This window comes from Magnolia sinica, chromosome 1 (genome assembly GCF_029962835.1).
Source record: "Magnolia sinica isolate HGM2019 chromosome 1, MsV1, whole genome shotgun sequence".
In the NCBI taxonomy this organism is placed as follows: Eukaryota; Viridiplantae; Streptophyta; class Magnoliopsida; order Magnoliales; family Magnoliaceae; genus Magnolia; species Magnolia sinica.
This window is the reverse complement of record NC_080573.1, coordinates 129748892-129769982: the sequence shown is the minus strand read 5'-3', so window position 1 is coordinate 129769982 and position 21091 is coordinate 129748892. Positions and strand designations below refer to the sequence as shown.

The window sequence follows — 21091 nt, the reverse complement described above, 5'->3', positions numbered from 1 at the left end:
TATCTGGACCAGATCATTTACATGGCAGGGCCAGCTGATGTGCCGCTTACATGTTGAGCACGGTGCCTGCAGGTAGAGGTGTGGATCTAGGAAAACCACATTTTTGGATGAAATCAGCTTCTAAGACGCACTGTGGCATTAGTACATGCAATCTTAACAACGGCAGCCGAAAGCACAATTCAATAAAGCAGTCTAGCTGGATGGTTATGAGGGGAGATCTAGATGGTTATGATAATTTTATCTGGTAGATATGGGGCATGTGCGTCATCCGTTGGATCCAAATCAGTCCGGCCCAGAGTATGACTATTCATCATACTCTATTTAGCCCTATTTACCTTATATATGGAACTGAGAAAGCACTATTTAGCACAGGCCAAGCATGGTAATCCAAACATATAATTTCCTCCAAAGTCTTCAAACTTCATGGCTGTAGACAAATGAGGTGCACTTTCTTTATGCAAGCATAATGGAGATCATATCTAATGAGATTGTCATGATATCTCATGAAATTTGGTGCAACCAAACACACCCTAAAGCTGATTACTGCAGCTTCAGTCGCCCAAAAGGAGTGCAACTAGTGGTGCTTCATACAACCATAGGGATAAATCTCATTCTCCGCAATTTCTCAGGATATTATAAGGAAAATCTCACCGACAATAAAAAATTATTTATTTTAAATTAAGAAATAATTTTAAGATTTAAATATATACTTAATATATAAATTCCTCAAAGCTTTTACTATTTTTCGAGCTAACATCACAATAATTGATCCACCTATCTTTTGAAAATCATGCAATATGTTGTGTATTTTTCATGCTATTATCATTTGATTTTCAAAATCCTGGTGACAGTGGTCACACTGCATACAACTTATGTTCTTAAAATCGTCATCATACCACAAATTATAATGGGGTTGAATCACATTGAATCACAAATCGTACTGTAAATTATAAGATTTTTTTTTATCATTTTCTTAAAAAACCAAAATTTATGAAAAATAAGAACCAAAAAAAAAACAAACAAACTAATCAATTATCCTTTTGCTATCAATATTAACCAAGTATCCTTTTTTAACCATCAATATGCATCAATACCATATCATGATAGTGTTAAATGATTCTCACCTTTTTCTTTTTTGTGGTCTTTCAAGAAAATTCCTTTGAAAAACATACAAAGATTATTTAATAATTTATGTTCTTATTACCTTTATTAAATGTAGAATCACATTTTTAAAGCAACATTTGATCTTGTAGACCAACGCAAAAAAAAAAAAAATTCTAAACATCATTCCACAATACATACAAGTCAATGTGATCTTACATCAATTTGGTGTTTCAACCAGTTAAAAAGTATGAAATCATTATTATAAAAAAAAAGAAGAAGAAGAAGAAGAAGAAGAAGAAGAAAAGAAAAGAAAAGAAAAGAAAGAAAAAGAGGTGCCCCACGATGTAATGTTGAAGAGAATGCATGTCACTTAATCTCTTATAAAGAACAAATAAAATAATTTACCTTTTCTAAATAATTAACAATTTAAAAACATAAAATGAAAGCCAAGCGAAGAAGCTTAAAATAGAAGAAAACAAGTACAGTTTAAATTGTGAATTGGGATTTAAATCATAAATTGTAGAATTCAAATCATAGAACCGTAGGATTTATATAAAAATGGATTCAAGGTGGGATTCAAATCGTTTTGCTTAAGATTCAACTCAAATCATATATCGTAAATCATAGGATTTTGACAACACTAGATACAACAAAGGAACCATTCAGTAAGTCTTTGAGTTTAAATAATTAGAATTTCAGAATTTATTGGAAATCGCTAAGTCAGAAGCTGATGCAAAAAAGATATCCATAGGAAGAGAGAATGAAATTTTACAAACTGAGCATCGAAGAAGAAGAAGCCGATGCTGATGCATAAGATTGCCAAATTATTGACACGAGAAAGGGAATCTTCTTCAATAGCATTTTCTCACAACGGCCATTTCCTTTTATTTTTGAGCAAGCTATGGCCATGACCAAGGAGCTTCAAAAAAACATATATTCAAAATTGCAGATGCGTTGGGATGAAAGGCCGCTGCGACATTCATTTGGCATGGAATTTGCTGCTGACGGATTCGTAGCTGGGAACTTTAAGAACTGCAAGACAGTTTTTTAGCCCCAAACAATTCAGAGAATTAGTATAGGTGCTAGTGGAAGGAAAATTAGGGGATGATCACGTGCATTGGGATTTTACCATCTCCCCACGACGCCATCGTGAGTGGTGAAGAAAGGATCTTCTGAGTAATGGAAGAGATGTCCTTCAAAGTAACTTCATCAACGGCCTTCAAGAAGTGCTCTACAGGCTTCCTGTGATGACAGTGTAACTTCTTATATTCAGCAAAAGAATAAGAACCATTTAATTAGAAGAAACATAACGTGCTTTCAATGAATACACTCAGCAATGAGAATGGATTAGGCCCAGTAATTGTGTCAACATGGCATGCGAATGCGGGATTAGGGTCGGTGGTGCAGGTCCCCCACCATGAAGATGCCGTAGACCAAAAGCCAGGTTCGCTCATCAGATCACTGACAGGTTTATGTTGAATAGAGATTGTTGGTTATCTTTTATTTCCTGACATCCATTTTTATCATACCTGTGCAGCCCACCTGCATGTGGACCTGAAGGGCAGAACCCTCATGTTTTGGCCACTTGAAGAATGCTTTTAACAATTCTATATGACCCTGTTCTGGTTTTCAGGAGCCTTATTGACCATGCATGTACAGAGTGCTACAGATGGGTCATCTGAACCAGCTATGAATATGGGACTTGATCAAGGAGAGGTTTCTTTCCCGGCAGAGTCTCTCTTGGGTTTCCTGGAGCAGTGGTGAACTCTTCAGTCAAGGAGACATGCAGTAGGCCTTTGTTCGAATGATTTCGTAAAGAAATCTGGGATCCACACAAAGGAATGTGATGAGGAAAAAAAAAAGTTAAGCGACATGCTAAAGGTTTTTGACAACTTTTAAATGCTTGCTTTGCCATGCATGTCAGCGACTGAGGAGAATCCTTGAAAGTTGAAACACATCACATCTCTCACTAATCGGGGCTTCAGGAAAGTGTATTTCCAGTAAATAATTGTGACATCAGAAGTAGCTCCGAAGTGACGATCATGCATTTCATAGAAGTTGAGTCTAGCAATCAATTTCCCTACAATAGTACTCCAAGTCACTCATATGCTACAAACCTTCTTTCAACTAAGACATTTCTGTTCAAAATCACCAAGTAAATAGGCCATCAATGGGTATTGCATAGAAACAAATGGCTACATGATGCCAGAAAGGACAAAACACTAGAATATGGTGTAGAACCATGAGTGCACGAAATGTGACAATAATAATCCACAATATAAAATAACTGGTGATAAAGACACACCTCTCCCCATATGTCAAAATCTGACGCCCTATATCTTCTGCGACAGCTGCCTGCAGATGCAAGATTATTAGCCAAAAAAAGAACAAAGACAGGGATTAAACTAATAACAACCGCAAAGCCTCACATTGGTCAAAATAGAAACATACTCTTGATTCCATGTTCATCAGAACTGCAGACTTTGTTGTCACTTTGGCACGATCTAGCTGTTTCTGGTCAACTGCCAAAATGAAAAAAATGAAATATCAGATAATGGCAGAAGCGATGGTTCAGATTGCTGAGAAAGACTGGCGAGGATCAACCTTCACCCGGAGTTGCAACTGTGAGAAGCTCTCTTGCTAATAAATCAACAGCTTTAGATACAAAGTCTGAGCCCTGGGGAAACAGAAGCATCCAAAAAGCTTAGAACAGCACAATAAGCAGTGAGAAACAGTAAATTCCATAACCATCAGAATGCCAGAAATGGGTGAGGGATGTGTCCATTGCTTTTCTCCAGCAAGCAATGTTTGAGGTTTATATGAAAGAGCATTTCACAGTATGTAGAGAGGATGCATGACCAGCAAGGACTCGTATTGTACAAAATAAAGAGATGCATCCCCCGATACACACAACACATTTGTACTGAGTAAATAGTGATTATCTAGCAAAATAGATGACCGACGAGAGTTTCAGAAAAATAAATAACTATAGGAGCTCTCCTAAGCCCACACACATGGACAGGTCAGCTAATGCAAGTGCCATCACATATGCCAGAATGCCAAAAGGTGAAATATCTAAGCCGTCTAGCAGGTGGACCTCACTGTGTGGATGTCACTGTCTAAAGATAAAGGTGGTCCATTAGGCAGCTGAGCCTTGTTATTAGAAATAAGTTGATGGATTAAAAAACTTTGGCCGAATTTTCAAAAGTGTACATTTGTTCAGTTAATCACGGCACATCAGATGAGTAGACTTACCTGATTCTTGGGATTGAAAATCTACACACTGGTGCATTTCTGATGAATGGCTTGGATGTTGCACCGGTCTGCCACATTGGCATATATGGTAGCATGTGCATTAGGTCATTTGTACATGTGTGGGCACAGCAAAGTTCATACAGAAATATATAAGATTTTCATAAAGAGGTGGCATATTTTGCGACATAACAGAGATTACAGGAAATATTTACCATAAAGTCTTGCATAGAACCATATTTAATTGGTCCATTGATATGTTCTGTATGCTAAGATGAGCATATTATTTGACCATCTAGAGCTCAACTTACTCCTTTCCCAAGATGACAAACAGGACACATACACTCCTTGACATGAAACGGTAATCCATGACACATGCAGAAGAAGTTCCTTGATAACTACATCAAAACTCATGTCTCTTTCCCTCGGGGTATGGAAGAAACTATTTTTAGGCTGGTTTGATTGGGATGCAAAAAATAATAATTTGCGACTTTTGGGGCTCTCGACTCCTAGTAGAATTCCCAAAAACCGGTATACTCGTGGGATGTAAAAGAGTTCTTTCTTCCAATACAGCACAACAGAGCCCTCTCACGATTTTTTGAAATTCTCCTAAGAGTACAAAATTCAAAAAATCACAATATTTTTCTCCACTCCTGAAGTGGCCATGACTCAAACACAGCCTTAGTTGCTGCTTTCTCTCTCAAATATCCATCACCGGTTTTTTCGGGTTGAAGTTCACTGACACAATTAGGAGTATTTTGGATGTTTACTTTTAGGGTTGAAGTTTCCCTACACCCCTCCCTCCCTCGAAGTGATGAGGCAAATTTCATCAAAAGGGTGATGATGGCAACAATGATGCTGATGGTGATGGCGGGCGGTGGTGGTGATTATGAGGATGATGATGGTGGTGTTGTTGCTGCAGCCTGCAGTTGTTGATGATGATGGGCTTATTTTAGAAAAATAGATGTGGGGTTTGGGCCATGAGATAAAAGGATTAATTCGTCATACTCTAACAGTTCGAGCTTTTAGAGCAAGTAGTCAATTGTCCTGCATCAAATTAGTATCAGAGCGGGAGGTCTCGTATTCGAGACTCCTCACCGGGGGTGATTAATGTAGGGGCACTTTCACACCGGGCTCGAGTGGGGTAGCCCGTGGGATGCGGGGACACACTCGGGGCGGGTGACCCATGTGATTTGGGGCCCACGGGGGAACTCTCGTGTTCGAGACTCCTCACCGAGGGTGATTAATGTGCATTTCACATCGGGCTCGAGTGGGGTAACCCGTGAGATGAGAAGACACTCGGGGTGGGTTGCCCATGTGATTTGGGGCCCACGGGGGGGTTTGGCCAAGGTCCTAACCCATGAGATGTGGGGCCTGGGCTATGAGATAAATGGATTAATTCGCCATAATCTAATAGTTTGAGCTTTTAGAGCAAATGGTTAATTGTCCTGCATCATAAGTTTCCCTTTGATGGGGCCTAAAAGCATGTATCATTGACACAGGAAACAATGGGGAAACATTGGGAAAATGGTGGATCCATCTATCCATCCATCCATGCACATACATACAAACACACACGCATGATCTATCCATCCATCAATTCATCCATGCACACATGCACGCGCGCACGCACACACACATCCATCCATTCATCCACGCATGCATGCATGCATATACACGCATATAGATATGCATTTCATCATACAACCATGTGCCCATAAAAAAATTTGAAATGGATTTTTTTTAATAAATAAAATTTTGACGATATTAATACATTGCAATATTATTGAAATATCGCTGATACATTGGCGATACAAGCGACACCTAGAATTTACACAGTAAAAAATATTGGCGATACATTGGTGATATCGATACATTGGCGATAAAAGTGACACCTGGAATTTACATGGCCAAAATATTGGTGATATTGATACATTGGCAATAGTTAGCGATATATCGCCGGTACACTGAATCTTTTATATTACCAATGTTACTGGTATCACTACCAATGTTATCAGGATCGCCGAGCTGGAGATATAGATAATATCGGGGATATTATCATAATATCGAGGATACTCCAAACAATAGTAAACACAACTCATGAAATTGTTTGTTAGATGAACTAATCGAGGACAAATGCAGTGACAAAGGATTAAAGTCTCATAGCTGAAGATGATATCCAACAAACTTAAATGTCTATCTAAATGACCAAGCAAGACTTACAGCAGTTGCATAGATCCCAAAGATGCCTGTGTTATTGTAGATACTGTTGAAAGCAGAACATGACTGAATTTGCTGAAATTCATTTAAGATACGAAGATCTGTCCACATTAGCATCAATGAAAAGAATCACATGTGGCCTGTTATTGCCTCCATTGAAAGACAGGCTAGGATGAAAAAGAAAGGAAAAAAAGAAAAAAAAAAAAAAGAAGAAAAGAAAAGAGGCATTGGGTCCCTAATTTCCGAGAAGATAATGACAGCATATATAAAGTGGCAACTTACAAAGACGAGAGTGCATCCCTTTCCCAGGACCTCCAGCAGAGAAAGAATCACCTCCACCCAAAAGAATCTGTTCAAAGAATGTGTATTGATATGACATTAGACATGGCATTACCAGAAATGAAGGGTAGAGATAAATAAACATAACAAACTGAAAGGATAACCAAGTAATCAACAAGACACCCCTGATCCTATAGAAGAATTAGGACAGGCAAGATCGAACTGGAGTACCTGGAGTACTGCCAATGTCATGGCCTCTTTCTCCTTGTGCCAACCACCAGGAACTTCAAAGGCAAGGGCAACATGAGTCTTCTGCTCTCACACGTGAAAATAGGGAAAGGAGGGAATTACATACTTCAGCATGCCTATCTAATCACAAACAAAGCTCGGACAAATGATCAAACGAAACAGATACCACATTCTTAATACATACAGTTGAATCAGCTTGACAACGATAATCACCCCCAATATACACAGATTTTGGCACCTCAGGAGGAGGCACCTTAGGAATATCAGACAGAAGAGGCTCTGCATATGATAGCAATTCCTCATGTTCTACCCCTGATGCTGCAAGTACCATCCTGGGAGCAGTATAGTTCTCCTGAAATTCAAAAGATAAAAAACACAACAAACCAAGGTAATCAAATGAAATAGATCTTACAAGATGAATGTATATATATGACATTGTTCGCTAAATCTTACCGCAACAAATTCTTCCAAAATTGTACTATTTAATCTGCTTAATGCAGATTCGGGGGCTATGAGAGGAATTGCCAATGCACCAGAATATCCAGCAGAATGAATTGCCTCCAAAAGCAAATCATGAGGATTCTTATGGATGTCTGCTAACTGTGCCTTCAACTTCTTCAGCTGCAACAATATGCAATGAAAAGCTCAACATCTGACAACATTCCACAAACAAACAAGAGACCTAAGACGGGACTACGAAAAGATCTGGCAAGAGAGGCATACCTGCTCATTAACTTCCCAATCAAGGAAAACAGGGTTCCTTACACAGTCAATAAGAACCTCAACCATTTCAGGCACATATGTTTTTAGAGCATCATAAGAATAGCCCATCTGTTCACGAGAAGCCGATGCTGTGACATTGCCACCGATTGCCTCGACTTCTCGTACGATGCGTAGATGGCTTCGGTTCGTTGTGGTCTTGAAGGCCATCTGTTCCAACAAGTGCGTAGCCCCGACTGAAACAGGTGTTTCATAGACAGAACCGCAGTCGACATATAATCCTATCGAGGCAGCTGGACTCTACCCATGCAACAATGGTTAAAACCAGGAATTGAAGCAAATGACTGGCTAATGGGAATTAGAAAAAGATGTTCATAGTCAGAAAGAAAAGGACAGGGAAAAAACACATACCACAGATGCTTCAGAGGCAATCTTCACACCATTGGAAAGAGTTGTTATTTTTGTCTTGCCTGGTTCTACATAGTCTGGCAAAGGAGGTGGGAGGACAATATCCGAAAGTGAAAAATCTGGAGGGGGGAGTGAATTAGATCGTTCTCCAGTGATCCAGCTGAAGAAACCTCCAGAAGATGACCTTTTCGCAATGCTCGTACTAGCAAATCTCGATGCTGTTGCCCTATCACCCACATGTCCCTGAATATGCCAATACCAGATACCAGATCATAAATGCGTTACAACAACTGCTATGCATGTGTAGCACTTAGACTGAGTTTGGATGTATATCTGAATTAAATTGCGAACAGTCAGTTCAATTAGGAGGGAATGACCACATTCTAATGAGGTTTCCTAGTATCCACAATCAGGAAACAGCACTCTCAGATTTCATATGCATTACATTCATGTTCAACTTGAAATAATGTGACTGCAATGTCAGGACCCTTTAACATGTGGAGCAGGCCTGCGTCTTGGCCAAGCCAATCTCTACCATTGATTTTCATAAGGGGCAATCGAACCGCCTAAAGGACTATATTTTTGAAGCATCATGTGAGGGTCCACATCATTGACGCTGGAGGACTGACCGTGATCATGTGAAGAGTGGGGCCACGATCATGAGTCTTACCTAAAGAGTACTCTGAGTTACTCCAACTCAACATAATTCCTTTCGAGAGATTTTCTCCTAGTTTTTAGTTATTTAGAATAAGTCCCACTTTCTATTTTTGTCACTTATCTTGTGGCTCATTTCTGGGGTACCAAACGATAACGGAACAATATGGAAGGTCCCATTTAAAAGCCCATTGACTTAGCTTTCCAATGAACCCAAGATCATATAATACCGATATCATTTCAGTAAGTTATGACCAAATTTGTGAGGATGGTTATGATGGGCTTAAAAGTTAAGGGTAGTGTGGGATTAAATATTATTGGTTGTTGAGTTTTAAGAATCACTTTTACAGGTTAAGAGGTTCGTAAACATGTCATAGGTCTAGGGTCGAGACTCTTGAGTCTTAATAAAGCTACCTCCTGGAAGAGAGAGTGGAGTTTATAGTTTTGTTTATTTGAAATAACAATTGCAACCAAGGGAAGATTCATCCCTCTTTTATCTTTGGTTACGCGCTTGTCTGCATCCAGTCTCTCGCGTAAGGGGCATTTTTGTTGCTTGATTTTTTTTGCATCGACGTGTGATTTCTTCTTCGTCGTTGTTTCTTGAATAGTTATACCCAATTAGGCCATTTGGGACCACATAAACATGAATAGTTGAGTGATGGAACAAGAAAGTGAGCTGATGCAAACAGGCCCTTCATGCATTGAACACATGAGAAACAGGATGGAACCTACATGATCATACATAAAAAAAAAAAGAGGGTCCCATTTGACCACACATGTGGACCTTATGATCGAACAGTTCATAAGACATTGTTTTGCTTTACTTCTATGCCATTTTAATAATGGGAAGTGACTAACATACCAGATTCTTTCCCAGTTACCTTGAACATCTGACAATCGCCCTTCCTATGATCCCCTATTAAGACTCACAATGACATCAATCTTCCTGTCATAAAAGTGCGACATGACATGATGATCATTTAAACACACACCATTGTAAGGATCTGTCTGAGAAACTAAATATGGTTTAGAAGGCATGAGGGGAGGAGATGAGGGAAATCGAAATGGATACGAGAGCATTCAAGGAGGAGATTGTGTAAGGTTTCAAAGAAATCATGACGACGTTGAAAACTTGCATGGAATACTCAACGGGAAAACCACAGCGAATCTCAATCTGTCATATACGAAGATCTCAAGATTGACATTTGAAAAACTAGAAGTGTGGTGAGTCTTGTGACCCAAAGTGAATCCACTGTGGGATTGCTCAATGGATCAACAGATGGACTTGCTAATAGAGCAGTGGTCAAACCAGAGGAAGTTCCAGCAAAATCAGTTCTGTTGATGGACATCTCGGAGACAAGACCAAGGGATCAGTAGATATGGAAGGCTCAATGCTTAGATTGGATGAAACTGAGAATAGTGGCTTGACAATCAAGATGGATTCATTGGTCCCATCTGAACACCAATTGAAGGGCACATATCAGCTGCTAGTTATGACAAGGGCAACATCACAGTGATACTAAGCTGATCAAAGATAAGAGACGATGCAAAGATCCACAATCAATCATCCAAGGCAATCAAGTTCACTATTGCAAAAGAGGTATAAGTTGATACCTAGAACATGGAGGACAACCCGGAACCAAAGGATGATATGGTGTGTACTTCCACGCCATACTACACATAAGCTTTGATCATCAACTACCATCAGAGCTTTAAAACAAGGATCCTGGTATGCTCCCGGCTTTAAAACAAGGCAGACTTCTGTCGGAAGCCAGAGGAATCAATGCGATTAGAAGGCCACAAGAGCTGGCTGATTAAAGATCTGACCAATCTAATCATCCATATCGCCTTAATTGATGTTTCGAACAAGAACTTTGGTCTGATACAAACATGATGAAATCAACGGTCAGATCACGATATGATAACGTTTGAGTGAGTTACGGCCAATTTATAATGATGGGATCCAAGTGTATTTTGGTCATTTCTATTATATTAGGCATCATTTCTTGTAGCAGCCCATTATGTTATCTTGGAATAATTATATATATGGGATTTTACATGGGTTATAGCATATGTTACCTATGGTAGAACGGAGCAGGAGATTGATCATTAGCTTTGACTAGTGGGTAATTGGGAATCCTTCCCATAGTCTTGGTTCTATCTTTTGTGGTTAGTTTTCAGCATTACGGATAAGGATTTATTGAACCAATTATTGCAATTTTGTTGCATCCAAACACAACATTAGGGTGTATGTAGGAACAGCTTATCCTCAACTATCGGGATTTTATAAAAATCCCATTTACAGAGCATCCTGCTCCATTAAATCAACATTCCCTCCCTGGTTTATGGAGGAAATCACAAAATAGGGGAAATTTCAATTAAAATAAAAAAGAACATAAGCGTATAATAGAATAGTTTAGAATAGCTACCGCTATATATATATATATATATATATATATATATATATATATATGACCAACTTGTAAGTTCTTGAAACACAGGAAAATCAAGTGTCAACCCTACTCGAACTCAGGTGTCAATGTCCAATTATGCTCATCTCCTGTCTCACTCAGAAAATTGCCATTTTATACGAAAAATTTTACAATGATGCTGCCCAAAAAAATAAAATTAGAATATAAAAAATAATAATAACAACATAACCACAAATCATTGAATCCGAAAATCTACCCATTTTTTTCATTTTCATTTTTTTCTTTGGTTTCACAACCATACTTTTTTTTTGAAAGATAACTGGATTTATATTGATAAAGGAAAAAACAAAGACAAAGGAAGCTGAGAGCTCCTGCTGAGATGGCAAGCAGCACTAAACACCAAAAAAAGAAAAATCAAAACCCTTTAGAGAGGGCACGCTAATCGCCCATTCTATGACGAGATCCTTAGCCTTAGCGGAAATCGCCTCCGCAGATCTAGAAGAGTTTTCAAAGCATCTCTCATTTCTTTCAACCCAAACTGACCACCAGATTGCAAGGATGGACATTCTCCAAACACATTTCCTTCTTTTCTCCAAACTGACCCCATGCCATGCTGAAAGCAGACTGTCCGTAGAACCCGCAATACACCAAGAGATACTGAACCGATTGAAGAATTCAGCCCAGATTTTAGATATGAACTGGCAGTGGATAAGTAGATGATCTATCGTTTCTTCCTCCTTCATGCAGCAAAGGCAAACATTAACAATCTGCATACCCCTTTTTTTCAGATTGTCCAAGGTAAGGATTCTCTTCCTATCGACCAGCCAGCCAAAGCAAACAATCTTGGGGGGAGCCTGATACTTCCAGATGAAATTGGACGTCTGATTTATAGCTGGGGGAGTGAGGGTTAAGGGAGTGGCGGTAGAGAGATTTTACAGAGAAAATTCTTGTTTTTTCCCATTTCCACACCAGCGAGTCTGCGTTTCCTGGATTGGGCGTGGATCAGTTGATACTTTCTAACAGATCGATGAATTCAGACACTTCCCAATCTTGGAGATTCCTTCTACAGACCACGTTCCAGACATACTTTCCCGAGGAACATAAGATGCAGTCAGCAACAGAGGCCGATTTGTTGCGCGCCAGTCTGAAAATATTCGGGAATCGCTCATTGAGAGGAGCATCACCCTCCCAGAGGCATACTGATGACCCCCATCAGATAGAATATCAATGTAATATAGATAAAACTCCAGTGATAGTTCACCACCATTAAACAAATAAACAGCTGGCAAGTCATCCTCCTTACGTGCATCGTGCATGAACCACCATCCAGACCATCCAAATTGTGGACCACATTGTGGATGGAGGGGTAAGTAAAAAGGCCATGCATATTGAGCAAATCCAACTGTCCAATTTGTGGCTATCAAATGGAAGGCTAAAACTAGAAATACTAAATGCTCCAAATTCAATGGGCGAAATAAGATGGTTACCATCATCTAATCGGTGTGATTTTGGTATGTGCTCCATCCACAATTGGCCCAGCGATTTGTACAGTTGGGATTGCTGTGCAACTATGACATTTGTAACGTGAATGAGTCACACCATCATTTGTATAGGAGTGAACTGTCACAGGAGTCAAGCCCAAGTATTCGTACATACATACGTGCATACTACATATATATCATAAGTCATAGGATTGTAACAGCCCCTTAGTTTCTCTATTTTTGAATTCATTCAAAATAATTGTACAGATTGTAACAGCCCGTTAGTTTCTCTAGTTTGGATTCATTCAAAATAGTTGTTCCTTAGAGTTAGGAAACAGTTTCAAACTGCTCTATATTTTAGGATCTCAAACAGGTGTTTGTTATCCCATATGTGTATTTAACTGTTGCAAAATGTATATGAAAGAGAGAATTGATTTCCCCAATCTATTATGGTATCAGAGCAACCACAAGCAGTATAAGCCGATCCAATTTTTTTCTCTTCCCTTGTTCTTCAGCACTCATGGCTACCGACTCTGACCCTGCAACCATCGTCAACACCAATGCACCACACCAAACTCTCATCAGCATCAACGTTGCTGCTCAAGCCCCTCTCAAACTCACCTCTACCAATTACCTCTCCTGGAAACTGCAGTTCCAAACACTCTTCATTGGCTATGACCTTCTTGGCTATATTGATGGCTCCAAACTATGTCTGCCAGCCACCTTGACACAATCCAATGCAAACAGACCCAATCCCAATTACATTCTATGGACCAGACAGGACCAGCTAATCCTCAACGCTGTCATTGGCTCCATCTCACCCACCATTATTCCCTTCATAACACAAGTCAAAACCCCTAGACAAGCTTGGACAATTCTAGCCAACACCTATGCTAAGCTCTCTCGTGGCTGCATCAAACAAATCAAAAACCAACTCAAAAACACCACTAAAGGCTCCCTTGGCATCACTGAGTTTATGCAAACCATCAAAACTCGAGCAAATGATCTTGCTCTTCTTAGAGCCTCAATTGATGAAGAAGAAATCACAGACAAAATCCTATATGGTCTCGATGATGATTACAAAGGATTAGTCCGCGCTGTCCAAGCAAGAGATACCTCTATCACCTTTGAAAAACTTCACGAAAAACTCCTCAATTTTGAAGCCTCTCTTCAAACAATACCATGCGAGCCACACCATTTTCCAGCTACTGCAAATCCCACATATCGAACCAACAACAAAAGGTGGCGTCCTTCTCAACCACAAAGCACTACCACCACCAACTGGCGCCCATCATTCAACTCAACCAACCGCCCACCTGCTACAACCAATTCAGGACCCCATTCATCACAGGGCCCTCATCCTCCTCCCAGACCATACCTTGGTCACTGCCAAATTTGCAAGATTCAGGGGCACACTGCCAAACGATGTCCTTCATTCCGCCTCGTAACAATTCACACTTCCCCCACATCCAACTCTTCCCAACAAGGCACACCATGGCAACCACAAGCTATCAGATTGAGGAAATCAATTCTATTTTTCATATACATTTTGCAGCAGTTAAATACATATAAGGGATAACAAACACTTGTTTGAGATCCTAAAATATAGAGCAGTTTGAAACTGTTTCCTAACTATAAGGAACAACTATTTTGAATGAATTCAAAAATAGAGAAACTAAGGGGCTATTACAATCTGTTACAATCCTATGACTTATGATATGCCCCCTCAAGATGGAGCTCGAGATAGAAGTCCAATCTTGGATTTGAGATCAAGAAAGCAGGCACGGTGAAGAGGCTTGGTGAGTGCATCAGCAAGTTGATCTGCTGAAGATAGATGAGCAACACGAAGGACACCATTTTGTACTTGGTCCCTGATGAAGTGAAAATCGATGGCAACATGTTTCATTCTGGAGTGAAACACGAGATTGGAGCAGAGTTGGGTAGCACCAACATTGTCATAATATAAGACGGGACAACAAGATAGTTGAACACCAAGATCAGTTAGGAGATAACAAAGCCAGTTGAGCTCAGCAGCTGCATTAGCTACTGACCTATATTCAGCTTCAATGGAAGATCTTGCAACAATTTTCTACTTCTTAGAACTCCAGGAGACTGGATCGCAACTAAGATAGATGACATAAGCACTGGTAGATGAAACATCATCCTTGTCACCTGCCCAATTGGCGTCTGAATAGGCGTGTAAGTTGAGTGTTGAGTCACGATGAAGATGATCTGAAAAAGCATGTAGATTCAATGGGGACTGACGATGTATTTGGAGGCCTTCATTAATAATTCCACACAGATAGCGTAATAGACGTTTAACAAAGCTCCAATGGTCAGTTGTCGAAGTGTGCATGTACTGAGAGAGCTTGTTAACCGCAAATGCAAGGTCCGGTCTTGTAATCAGGAGATATTGAAGGCTGCCAACAACTGTCTTGTACTCTGTGGGATCAGACAAAGGAGAGCCCGATTTTAACATCAAAGGTGGGCTAGTTGGAATGGGAGTTAGCATGGGTTTGGCATCAGTCATATGAGTTCGAGCCAGAATATCCAGAATGTAACGCCTTTGAGACAATAAAATACCTTGCTGATTTGGGACTACCTCCACACCCAAGAAATAAGATAGTTGTCCAAGATCCTTAATTGAAAACCGATGAGCAAGAACATCAACAAAGGAGTCGATCATCTTAGTGTTGTCACCAGTGATTATTAAGTCATCCAAATATACAAGTATATACATAATATGTCCAAAAGTAGTGAGAACAAATAGTGAGTTATCTGCATGAGAATTCTTGAAGCTAGAGTGAAGAAGGAAAGTGCGAAGTTCATGATACCATGCTCTAGGTGCTTGTTTGAGGCCATAGATTGCCTTTCGAAGTTTACAGACATAGGATGGATGATCTTGATCAACAAAACCTAGTGATTGTTGCATGTAGACATTCTCAGAGAAGTGTCCTTGGAGAAAGGCGTTGTTGACATCAAGTTGGCATAAGGACCAACCCCGAGAGACAGTAAGGCTGAGGACAACACGAACTGTGGTTGGTTTTACAACAGGGCTGAACGTGTCTAGGTATGTGCTCCATCCACAATTGGACCAGCGATTTGTACAGTTGGGATTGCTGTGCAACTATGACATTTGTAACGTGAATGAGTCACACCATCATTTGTATAGGAGTGAACTATCACAGGAGTCAAGCCCAAGTATTCGTACATACATACGTGCATACTACATATATACATATAATTATTATATGTGTGTGTTGTGCATGTGTGGAGAGAGAGAGAGAGAGAGAGAGAGAGAGAGCAGTTGGGACTATAAGTTACAGCCCACCCAGTGGATAACTTCCAACCTTTTCATGCATGTGCAACATCCAATCCGTCATGAGTTGACCACGAGGCTGGCCCCATCACAATGACCACCTTGCACAAAAATTAGACACACCCACTCATCGAGTTGACCACACTTGTATTGTGCTATTTATCAATGGCTGGACATTGTTTTTAATTGTGTGCCCCACCTAACGAGTAGATAGGGGTAATTTTGGCACTAGGTGATCCGCATGGTGGGGCCCTCCTAGTGGAAGGGTTGCATGTCACAGGCAGTTAACAGGTTGGAAGTTGGACTGTACCTTGTGGTCCAACTGGTTGGACTTGAGACCTTATATCTGTATATCTACATGTATATGTATACATGCATAGATATACATACATACATACACGTGTGTGTATGCACGCATGTACACACACATTGAGCTAAAGCTTTTTCTTGTGTACTTAAGATCCTCTTCATCTCCATATTTTGCAAGACCTTCCACCTCCACTTTGCCATAAGGTTCACCTCTCTCACCAATGAATGATTAGCACCTAATTCTCTTTATTAACAACAAGATCTATTATCATTTCTCACATATCCCTTGAAAATTAGAGAAGGTGGGAATTCTCCCAATTTGTGACCAACTATACGATTTGTTATATAAACAGATAAATGTTCCTTTACATTGTGCATAGCAATTGCATGGCTGATCATTGTGGGTATAATGGTTGATGCCCGGGACCAAGTAACTATTATTTCTTTTTCCTCCCTCCTGTTGAGCTTCTCAATTTTTCCCAATAAATAATTAACTGCAAAATGATTTTTTTTAGGGATACAGATTGCATGCTGACACTGCCGGTAGCGATGTTGCTACTGGACAAATGCTCTGTGGGCCCCACCATGAATGCATCACAGCTGATTATCTTTTGAAACCTGTTGGATTTTCAATATTCCTATTTATTGCGGCGAAGAATCAAATTATCACTATATTTATTCCTTTTCTAACTCCTTCCAAATGCAAGATAACCCCAAGGGGTTGTGGGTTTTTTCTTTTCCTACCAATTGGGTTTCTACTGATTGGGTCCCTCCTTCATCGCCTCCATGGGAATGGTCTACAGGATTTATAACTACTCTTCTTACTATAAGATACTTACCTAGCGAATAATTAGATGCGGCTCTACCCAAACTTTTTTTGTTCACCCCAACATTACCCACTTGTCCAATTGTTGTTGAGCAGTTTTTGGATATCAAACGGACCTCCCCGGATTGTAATCTTATTGTGGCCAATTTACCATCTTTTGCAATCAGTTTTGCTACAACACTTGCTACTCTAGTTATTGTCCACTCTTTCCAAGTGTGATTTCTATGTTATCACAGTCCAGAAGGTCACCCTCTGAACCAGGTCAGTGTATTCAGCATTCCTTATTATATTGTTCCACAAACCTTCTGCCAAATAGGTATCTACTTATCGTAAGATCACTAGAACACCCAAACTGTTTCACTCCTGCAATTTATATCATGAAGGAAGCACTTCATTACACTCTCCTTAAACTCACTACGACGTTACTACAAGAACAAGGTATCCATTTCATAAATATCCAACAATGTTGACTTAGTACAAGCCATTTTGCTTGTGCAATTTATATCATACAAGAAGTACTTCGTGTAACTAACACTCCTTAAACTCACTATGACATTTCTAACTATAATAAAATATACGGTCAACCAACATTTCTTGAATTTGAAAAGGAGTCGGAAGAAATGGCTTGATCCTCTTATTTCTTAAACTGAGAGATCCATGAGTCAAGATCCAAATGCATATAGAGACAAATGGTCCGATGGGAGCAAGAATTTCCAGGAACATTTTGTTTTTGAATAGAAGCACCGTTTTCAAGTAGTGTTCGATTGATTACGTATTAATCAATATTTGATTGATTGGTCTAAGGTTATCGACAAACAAGATATGTCCAAGTCAGTTCATTTCTTTTTGTCCAAGTCACGTCTTCTTCATGAGTATTAGGAATATCCCCATTCATAGGCCATGGGCTACGCCCTTGGACCCGGAGACCCCTCTATTTGACTAACATACCCCTGTTTTGTGTGTGCGCACACATGTTAGGGTCAAGGCCCAAAAATCGGCTACATCCATGATTCCAGTAGGCCACACCAAGGGACATAGTTGGTAGAGGCATGCCCACCGCTGATTTTTTTATGGGTGCCACTATGATATGAATGCACAATCCACTCCAACCAACAGTTGCATCATCCACCATTAAGCCTAGGGCCCAAAAAAATAGGCTAACTTGTGATTCATGTGGGTCAAACCATAGGAAATAGTTGGGAAAGAGATGCGCGTTGTTGTTTTTTTACAAGGTCTACTGTGATAATTAAGTGAAATCCATGCAAACTATTAGATGCCACACAAAAATATAGGCCTAGGGCCCAAACACCAGGCCCATCTGTGATTCAAGTGGGCCACACCAAGGGAAATTGTTTGGAGGGCGGGTGTCACCATGCACACTATTTCCAATCGTGTAGTCCACCTAAATCACGGATAGGGCTTTTTTTTAAAAGCTCTAATACTAAAATGAAGTCACGCACCAAATGGTAAGAGTGGATTTTGAAAAGCATCACATTGGGGCCCATTGCCACCAGACCTCTTTCCAACGTAAATGTTTTGAGTAAAATCCATTTATGCTACATTGGCCACTGTCGGCCAACCTCTGTCATAACTCATACGTAAGAGCCATTTACATAGAGGGGTCATCCAGATCTAGAGGGCCCTACCATCATGTGTTTCCAAAATCCATTTCAACCAATGGGTGAGTGACCCAATTTTAGGCCTAGCGCTGAAAAACCAGCCCCATCCATCAATTCAGGTGGACCACACGATTGGAAGTAGTGTACAGGGTGACACTCACCCTCCAAACTGCTTCCCTTTATGTGGCCCACTTGAAACACGGATTGATCTGATTTTTAGGCCTCATACCTAAATTTTGGTGTGGCTTCTAATGGTTTGAGTGAATTTCACATAATCATAACGGTGGACCCAGTAAAATGTCAACCATGGACATCTCTTTCCAAATCGTTTCCTTTAGCGGGGGCCCACCTGAATCACAGGTCAGCCTAGTTTTTTTGCTTGGGCCCAATATGGGATGGCACATGTAATGGTTGGAATGGATGTCATGAACACATCAAGGTGGTCCAGTCAAAAATCAAGGATGAGTGTTCCTCTACTAACTATATCCCTTGGTATGGCCCACATGAATCATGGATTGGGCTGGTTTTTTAGAGCTACGTCTAAAATTGGGTCACGCACACGATGGTCGGAGTGGATTTCATTAATACATTACGGTGGGGCACACCCGAGCTGGCCGATCCATTTGCTCTCACGCACGTACACACATGTATGTATATAGAGGGAATAGGGCCTTTTAGAACATATATATCCCAAAATAAGAATCCAAGCACCCGCAGAAACGTCGTGATTGGATGCAGCCAACTAAAATCAGATCCAAATAGCAATTTTGATCGGATGAGTTGTGAATCACACCACGTAATTAAAAAAAAAATGCATATATCAAAAACGAATCAAAACGCAGAAAGCTTGGATTTCGAATGAGAATAGTGGAAGATGTTGGAATTAGGGTTTCGGAGACTGACCTTGAGAGATCTGAGTCGAGAAGCTGCAGTTCTGTACATGATCGATTGGGACGAAAACCCTAGAAAATTCGAGATCTCGCTTCTTCCGTTTTTCGTGAGAGAGATGAGTCGAAGAGTCGGAGAGTGAGATGGGTCGAAGAGTCGAGGAGTTCTGGTCGTTAGTTATTTGATACTCTGGCGGAGTGTCAAAGTTCGTACGCGTGCACTTAGAAATAGATCATGCGGCCCACTTGAGGTTTCAATGTTGATCCTCGCGCACTGTTTCTAAATATGGCCCACTTAAGTTTTGAAAGTGCTCTATTTTTTACTCCACGTCCAGACCTGATCTGGCGCAGCAGATGAACGGTGTGAATGCCCCACTACCATGACGGTGGGTCGCACGTGCCTTTCGGTTACCCGGGCTCCCAGTAACGGTAGCGCATTAAGTGAGCCCCGGCCTCACCCAAGACGGTATGGCCCTTGCCGTGGGCCCATCTTGATGTATGTATTCTACATCCATGCCGTCCATTGGTTTTTCTGGATCATGGTGTGAGCCAAAAAATTATAAAGTAGATCCTAATCTCATGTGGACCATGCTAAAGGAAAGGGCAATGATTGAACACCCCACCTTCAAAAACTTTCTAGGGCTCACTGTAACGATTCCTTGATATTTATTTTCCACGCTTGATCCAAAACTTTAGTGGCTCACATAAGGTTTTTAACCGTCAATCAACACTTTTTCCCATGGTATGCTGCACTTGATATTTGGATCTATTTCATTTATGGGCATATGCTCTGAAATGATCCAGCAAAATGGATGTACAGCATGCATATATAATAATGCACCAATTTGCTCCCACTGGGACCTAGCTAGAGATGGACGGTCATCTGAGAGCCCAATAGGGCCCACCATGATGTATTTGTTTTATCGAGGTTGTCCATCTATTTTAACATATTATTTTATGACATTAGCTTAAAAATGGGTATTTGGAATGCCCAGGAGGACCACATCACAATAATCAGTGGGGATTGAACTCTTGTAAACCTTATGTTTATTTGTCATCCAACCTTTTATAAGGTTAAATGGAAAACATAAAAATTAACTTGATCCAAAACTTTTGTCAGCGTTGAGAATCAGTATTCTTTCCATCCCTATTGCTGCTTGTGATGTTGAACATTCAATTTGCTTCCATTATAAGCGCATGCCCTCAAATTATATATATAGAGAGAGAGAGAGAGAGATTTGGCTGATGACCCAACATCAGCCAACTGGTCGGTGTCAAAGCTCAAAAAGGCCCAATATGATGTATGTATTCTATCCAATGTTGTCCGTTCAT

General features: G+C 40.2%; 1 protein-coding gene across 1 annotated transcript; it reads right to left on the bottom strand.

Annotated features, from left to right (window-relative positions):
* Nucleotides 1-1749: 1749 nt before the first annotated feature.
* LOC131216887 (mitochondrial-processing peptidase subunit alpha-like) lies at nucleotides 1750-19933 on the bottom strand. Its single transcript, XM_058211488.1, has 13 exons — nucleotides 19776-19933; nucleotides 8236-8475; nucleotides 7828-8124; nucleotides 7558-7725; nucleotides 7289-7456; nucleotides 7087-7167; nucleotides 6859-6925; nucleotides 6580-6677; nucleotides 3709-3781; nucleotides 3556-3626; nucleotides 3410-3459; nucleotides 2234-2346; nucleotides 1750-2136 (listed from the first exon to the last, which is right to left on the bottom strand). The coding sequence occupies exons 1-13, from the start codon at nucleotides 19812-19814 to the stop codon at nucleotides 2084-2086; spliced, it is 1518 nt and encodes a 505-aa protein (XP_058067471.1). The 5' UTR covers nucleotides 19815-19933; the 3' UTR covers nucleotides 1750-2083.
* Between the last annotated feature and the right edge of the window lie 1158 nt (nucleotides 19934-21091).

Coding starts and splice junctions, on each gene's coding strand:
- LOC131216887 (XM_058211488.1), bottom strand. CDS start 19,814: ATGTACAGAACTGCAGCTTCTCGACTCAGATCTCTCAAG. Junction 7,168..7,288: donor GTTGTCAAGCTGATTCAACT/GTATGTATTAAG, acceptor GTGTGAGAGCAG/AAGACTCATGTTGCCCTTGC. Junction 2,347..3,409: donor ATTTTGACATATGGGGAGAG/GTGTGTCTTTAT, acceptor CTGTCATCACAG/GAAGCCTGTAGAGCACTTCT.